We start from the raw sequence: 7,281 nt of genomic DNA, 5'->3' as shown, positions 1-7,281 counted from the left end.
CCAGCCGCTGTCGCGGTGCTGAGGAGATGCTCTGCATCCCCTTGGCCACACCTCACGTGGTCACAGCTGTGTGGCCAAACCTGGGGTGTCCTTGCTGAAGGTAATGAGGCTACAGAGACCTTGGGCACCAGAGTCTCTCACTTGTTTAACCTTCCTGAAGAGGGCAATTACGCCGTGTCCCCGCGCGGAGTGGTGACCTCTGTCCCATAATGAGGAGGGGAAGGCTCCAGGCTCACAGCTGGAGTTGGGAGCTAGGAAGGGTCACAGCATTGGAAGTGAAAGACAAGGATCAGCAATTTAGAGGTGGTCATTAATATGCTGATTTGCTGTCACTTGAGTCTAAAGAGACATTTAACAATTGCTTGCCTTTTGCATGCTCTTCAAAATGCTGATTTTTTTCCATAGAATCTAATTACATTTTAATAAGATGGTTTTTTTATTTCCAGGTGATTGCTAACCCATTCCTTTCTCCCATACAGTGCTATAGTTAAAACCCAAAAAATCATGTGTATTCATTGCAGAGTTACACCCCAGTAAATCCTTTAACTGTAAGAAAACAGAGTTGTTTTTACCTTTCTTTTCATGCTCTCTTACTCACATTAAATGCTGGCAACAAGGAAAATATATGCAGCCTCAAAAACCTGAATTATTTAGCAATTGTCATAAAATAATATCACAGGTTGTTAAAGTTAAATAATAAAATCTGTATTAAATAACTTCATCCTTAGTAGTTTTATGATATAATGCATGGACTTGCCTAGAATCAGAGAGCCCAACATGACTAAAATCTCATTGCCAAATTCAGTTCATTACTCTGTCCCTGAGTTTATTACCTTAATCAAGTCATGACCTGCCTTTGCTTTGTTTAACCTACACTGGAGGATATAAATAGCCTATAATCTTGGAGGTTTTATGAGAATTAATTATTATTAATGAAATGAAAGACTCCATGATGTGCTGGTTATTTTTATTTATTATAATTACTTACTATTAATTCACTGAATTTAGCAAGTTTTATCCTAGGTTTCCTGTGACTCAGATTCATACATTAAGTAGTTTTGTTCTCTATCATGGCTATACAGTACCAATATCCACCGTGAAAAATTAATTATTAGTTATAAAAAAGGACAACAGACAAAGTGGGAGAGTATAAGAGATATCACAATATTTAAGGAGCTCGATGTGGAGGGGCCAGACCTCGTACTTATACCTTGCTGAAAGAAGCATTTAGCTGTAGCATCTTCTCAGTCACTCCTTTCATCTGAAATATGGAAAAAATGATGGTTTTGGAAAAAGAAGCTTTCTTTTATAGTTTTTAGGGGCTTTTTTTAACTAAAGGTTCAATTCCATGAGTAGCAAGCGCATCACGGCTTGGGAATCCCGGCCTCGACCAAACATGTTTTCTGGCACATGGCCACAGTGTTACCTATATTCTTACTTGGTTGTACAATGTATCATTGGTTAAAGTGTCCTCACAACCTTTAAAATGACTGCTCCTTGAGAATGTTGAGTTTATATCATCATTTAGATAACACACTGGTCAAACAAGAACGTGTCTTTATGGTTTAGTGAAGCTTCACTCACTGAGTGACACACGAACAATGCCCTAAAACCAAATCAGCTTTATCCTGTTAATCCAGAGGAGAGAATCTCACACAGAACACCAGGACTAACTGCCCAGAGTGTAATACAATATATATATATATGAGAACATAAGGCTTTCTGTGTTTTCTGTGCCCTTGCTTGCAGCTGTGACGTGCCTGTCGGAGCAGGGCGGCTCTGCCGCGGTTGGGGAGTGCGTGCGGTGGGCAGGAGCGATGCCAGCCCTGGTCCAGGAGTGCCACATTCCCTGCAAGGATGACTGCACTTTCACCCCCTGGTCTAAATTCACAGCCTGCTCCTCTGATTGTGACACAGCCAGGAGCAGAAGGCGATCACTCACAGGTATAATCTTTTACAATATTTGTCTGATTGGGAATAATGCCTCTGCAGTGTTGGAGTGATGGGAAAATCCAGAACATCCTTCATTAGTTTTTCATCTGGCACTGATCATTGCCAGCCTTATACACATTCCAGTATAAGAGCAGTGCAGAAAAACTTGCTGGTGGAAAGGTTTTAGATGGAAACCAAATTAAACAGTGACCAGGCTTTGTGCAAGTTTATCTGACCTATTAATCTGGGAAGCATGCAGAAAATACATATACAGGAGTACAAATCAGTGTGATTTTCTGGAGGAAGTTTAAAACTGGGAGTTTTGTTCTCAGCAGTATGCCCCAGTTCAACAGGGCAAATTAATACCATGAATAAAGAAAACCCAGTACCATTAGAGCGGCTTTGTTTGATCTTTTACATGTGTTCATTAAACTCACCAGTTCAAACCATTTGATGGATCAGTCTTCCATACTTGCTGTCGAGGTTTGTTATTATGTTATTTGAATGCTGGCCAAACTGAAAAGCTTTAAAACTCCTTAATATGAATAGTTTGGAACTGCATGTTTTGCTGGGAGTTGTCTTCCCCCATGTGCATAGTTAAGTAAAAAAGAATTATACTGTGCTTACATGGTTTACAAGAAATTTGCTGTTATTGTTCTTCTCAACAGTCGCATCTTTTCACGTTTCTATGTTGTATTTGAGAGCTAATATGTACCTGGCTTGAGTTTGCTCCTTTAATAGGGGTGAAACTTCAAAGATTTTGACTGTGGAGTAGAGTGCTAAAATTGCTGTAATAATATCTGCTGAAATAAAAGCTGGGACCTGAAGGGCAGCAAAATGTGGTGGCCACCACTGCTCCTTCTTCTAGACTCACTTGTCCTTGGCTGCATGGCTGTCTTCTTACTCCATTTGTTACTGCTGGAATGTTCTGTGTGTTTTACTAACTAACAATTACAGCACACATTTATACTGGTTTCAAGCTGCTGTTCATCAGTGTGGCTCATTAAAGGATAAAGATTTCTTTTTCACATAAAACCCCAGTATTATACAATGCTCTGTAGTTTCTGGCAATGAGCATATTCTAAAGTGTTCTCTATACCAGTGCCTGTATGTTTATAGTAGGAGAAATGCTTGATCCCCAGCAAAATAATAGGTACCTGCTCCTACAAAAGTATGTAAAAAATAATGAATAACTACTTACAGGTAGTTCTAATTCTGATTTTTCTTTATGGGCATTGTGCAAGTTACAAAACAGTACAGCCCTACCTATCCCCTTTCTTACTCTGCTCTAGATCAGATGGAGATCTGTTCAATTAAGTGGACCAAATATGGTTTGTAATGCCCAGGTTCTGTTGGTTTGTCTCCTCACCTGCACTGCATTTGTGACCAACCACCACCAGTCTCTCCCTATCCAACCTTGCTGGGTTCCATTTTTCCTGCCAGGATGGAGCTCGTGGTCTCAGCCAGTGGCCAGTGAAGGTGTCCTGAAAAGCAAGTGGTGAACATGCAGTGAGTGTCCCAGGTGGGGACATGACAATGCCCCAGAGAGAAGGGGATGCCCAAATCAGACACTAGCTTTGGTTTGGCCTCCTCTCAAAAGGGGAACTCAGTGAGACAGGCACCAACTTGTATTTGCTTACGTGCATCTTGAAAAATAGAGGTAGACAAAAGTCTTGGAAAAAATCTTGTCTGCAGGAACTCAAAGATTAAGGAAGATGCCATTTTCAAAAGTATTTTGTGATGTTAAGAGACCTTTATCCATTTGCATTTCATCTCTCTGTAAGTGTGCATGAATTATACCTCTTGTTCATCAACTGTGTGTGTCTGTTCTCAAGTGAATGCTTTGGCTTCATTGTAAGAGTTCATTGATAATGTCATTTAGTGGAAATCTTCTAATTGTTTGCTAAGTATTTGCTTGCCCTCCACTCAATTTTTAATAGTATAATTCATTTTACTTTGTAATTTGTCATTGACTCTATGTATGAAATTAGTCATTGCTTAAGTGAAAGACTTATTACAGAACATATCAAAATTCAAAGTCATTATAATAGAAACACCGTTTTTAGGTGAGTCTTCAGTTAATTAATACAGTCAGTTAATTCCCTGCATTATGGATACAAAAGACTCTCTGTATTTTTAATGTTTCCTATAATTTTAATGTACAGTATGTACTACCTGACAATATTTAATATATATAATATTTGTTAGTATTCAGAAATGTAATTAAAAAAGAAAATTCTATTTAATTGATGGGTTTATGTCCTCAAAAAATTTTGGAGATGGTATTTTTAGCAGCGATCTTTAAAGCAGTCTGTAAAGATGATAAAAATATCACTACCACTAATTCTAAAAATATTTCTATGGGAAGAGTATGGGATCAATGTCACTTTTCCCCTTAAAATAGGGCTTTCATAGCAGCTTCACTTAGGGGGAAGATTCCAACAAAACAGATGGCAGGACAAGTTGTTAAAAAAACCAGTCACATAAGTATGAGATTATTAACATCCTTACTTCAGTGTGTTGTGCTTAATGTCATGGTGGCAAAACGTGGGCAAATCCCAAATTCCCATGTTTACTCACATAATGCAGAGCACACAACTGAACATACAGAGTTTGTGGCTCCTCGTGGCTTCTCAAACAGAAAAGGCTGGAAATGCCGTTAGAGAGTGCTCAATCTAGTTAAAGTCTCTTAAAAGACTTTCCTTGAACTATGGGGAGTTGTACCTGCATTTCCTCATAAATATATACTTTAAAATGTAAACATAGATTTATCTACCAAACTATAAAGATGCTGATTGATTTTTTTTTTGCATAATTTTCTGCTGGCAAATTCTACATTTCCCAGAACTCTGAAAATACCATTTTGAAAGAGCTGGGGCTTGAAGGATGTTGATATTAAGAGTCTACAGGCAGGGGCCTTTCCTTGGCAGGTACATATTTGTATGGAAACAGGCATTGATGAGACCCAGCTTGCCTGTGGTGAAATGGCTCTTGGTTCCAGGCTGGAAAGGGGGTTGTTGAGTTATACAACTTATCTTTTGGTTTTAGTATCTATTTGTGTGCAATGAAGAGAAAACATTTCTTCTGGGATCAAAGCTTTAAAAACCTTCTGCAAAAGTGTTTTTAGTGCATCCAATATTCCCAAGGAATATTTTGAGGATGGCATACAGATACAGTTTGTTGCTGATGCCAGATGCAAAGACATTCGTGAGCTCAGCCAGCATCAAGATTGTTCCACGGCACGCTGGCTGACCTGTGCCAAGAAAAGCATTGATTTTTATCTTTAGAGGCTGTGTACAGACATTTGTTCCCTTGAGCAGTCGTAGGGATGCAGACAGCTTGAACTCTCTGTTTTGCATTATTTCTTCTTGTACTGGGGACTGACCCCTTCTCATGCCTTGAAATCCTGCAGGACAAGGGCATGGAGAGTGTAATTGCAGAGAACTGTACTGTGGGTTTATTTGGATGCTGCTGCTGCTTCCTAAAACTACTGAAAGAGCTTTCTTTTAAAACCTGTTGAAGGAACAGAGCAAAGGAAAACATAAAAGCAAACACAACCATTGAAATGCTTTCCAGCGCTAATAATTTACTGAGGATTATCTTTTTCTGTTTTCTTCAAAGCATGGTTTGTGTGCACAGCTCATCTTTAACTAATTTGTAAAGAAATCTCAAAGAAGTTGTAGCTAATTTAGGGTCCTCTGGAAGTTGTCCTGGCAACCATTGATTGCGAACAAATAGAGACAAAACAATCAATTTATTTCCATCAGATAATTAGGGGAAAATGATATTATATGAAATTACAAAGCGGTTTTTGGGCAGACCATTTCTAGAGTAAGACTTTGTATCTTACTCCTTGATTTACCCATCAGAACAGGATTTCCAAGTTCTCTGGTTGCCCCTGGAGATAAGTACATTGTCCTTGCATGCCAGAGCACTGGCAGCAGCTAATAGATGCTTCAGAAACATTCCTGAATATTAACATTCAGATTGTCTTGGTTCTGATGTGTTGAATTCATGCAAGTATAAATAATATGACGTGTTGTTATCAAGAGCAGCAGATGTTGAGCTAACACGCCGATTTCTGTGGTCGGAACAGGGCGAAGCAGAAAGCGCGACAAATGCCAGAACACGGAACTTTATCCTCAAGTTGAGACGGAGCCATGCCCCTGCGAGGCGTTCACCTCCCAGCCCCATGGGAATTGGTCTGACTGCATTATCAGAGGGGGTCCAGCCGAGCTGCAGCTGGGAATGCCGGCCCAGCAGGAGCGGCAGACTGGTGGAGCCATCTCGCTGTAGCACTTCGGGTAAGGAGGAGTAGAACAGTCCCCAACACGTGTGAATTGCACTCTGTGGCTCATGGTGGAGCTTATGCGAGGTGTGTGCTTGCTGGAATAGCTCTCACAAGTTTGCCCTGGGTGTGGAACACAGTTCTTCTAATATCTTCTTATTGCTCTTTAATACTGAGGTTTTCCTCAGTGTAAGGGTCTGCTGGCATTTCTGCTATGGAAATGAAGCACAAGAAGGCTAAAGTTGGCTACAGTGCCAGAATACCAGAGACATTTCCCTAAAATCCCATAAAAGTAAAAGTTTCAGAGGAGGTGTATTTATTTCAGTCAGCATTTTGTTTGAAGATATCTCCTACTTCTGCTTTTACTTGTTTAGAAATTTTTATTCCCTTTCACAAAGTTTGGAGGTTTGCATGGTTGTTTTCAATGAAGGAATTTGCAATTTTCTAGAGACAATTAGATTTAATTACAAAATGCCTGTGATGTCACTTGCTGTCCCTCATGACAGGCACAGGTGGCTTCAGCAGCCAGTGGTCTCCTCCTACAGTTATGTGCCTGTGTTAAGCTCAAATTCACAGAGTGTATTTTCGTAAATTCTTAGGGTATATTTTCATGTCCCTGCTTCCTGGGGTGCTGTCCACTTACATTTCTTGTATAATTAAGTAACCTATATCAGAAAGAGGGTAGAATTCAAATCAGGGAGAGCAGGGTGTGTCATTCCATTTGGGTGGTTTTTCCCCATTTCCATTATATGCAGTTCATTGAATGGTTGAAGTTGGAAGTGACCTGAAATATCATCTCATTTCACCTCCCTTCCACTATCCCAGGTTGCTCCAAGCCTTGTCCAACCTGGCCTTGAACACTTCCAGGGATGGGGCAGCCACAGCTTCTCTGGAAACCTGTGCTAGAGGTTTCTTCACCACAGTTAAGAATTTCTTCCTGATATCAAATCTAAACCTGATACCTGTGCATTTGAAGCCATTCTCCCTTGTCCTATCACTTATCACAGACATAAGCCTTTATTTTAGGAGCAAAATCTCCAGCTGGGCTGCCCCCAAACCAC

General features: G+C 40.1%; 1 protein-coding gene across 1 annotated transcript in view; it reads left to right on the top strand.

Annotated features, from left to right (window-relative positions):
- Positions 1–7,281, top strand: part of THSD7B (thrombospondin type 1 domain containing 7B) — a 259,051-nt gene that overhangs the window by 161,063 nt on the left and 90,707 nt on the right. The window contains 3 exon segments of the mRNA XM_031057310.1: positions 1,750–1,944; positions 6,029–6,191; positions 6,193–6,236. Coding sequence (XP_030913170.1) covers positions 1,750–1,944; positions 6,029–6,191; positions 6,193–6,236 — 402 coding nt within the window.

The sequence above is a fragment of the Geospiza fortis genome, unplaced genomic scaffold (assembly GCF_000277835.1).
Source record: "Geospiza fortis unplaced genomic scaffold, GeoFor_1.0 scaffold112, whole genome shotgun sequence".
In the NCBI taxonomy this organism is placed as follows: Eukaryota; Metazoa; Chordata; class Aves; order Passeriformes; family Thraupidae; genus Geospiza; species Geospiza fortis.
Note: the sequence above shows the minus strand (reverse complement) of the source record. Positions and strands in the feature narration are given on the sequence as shown.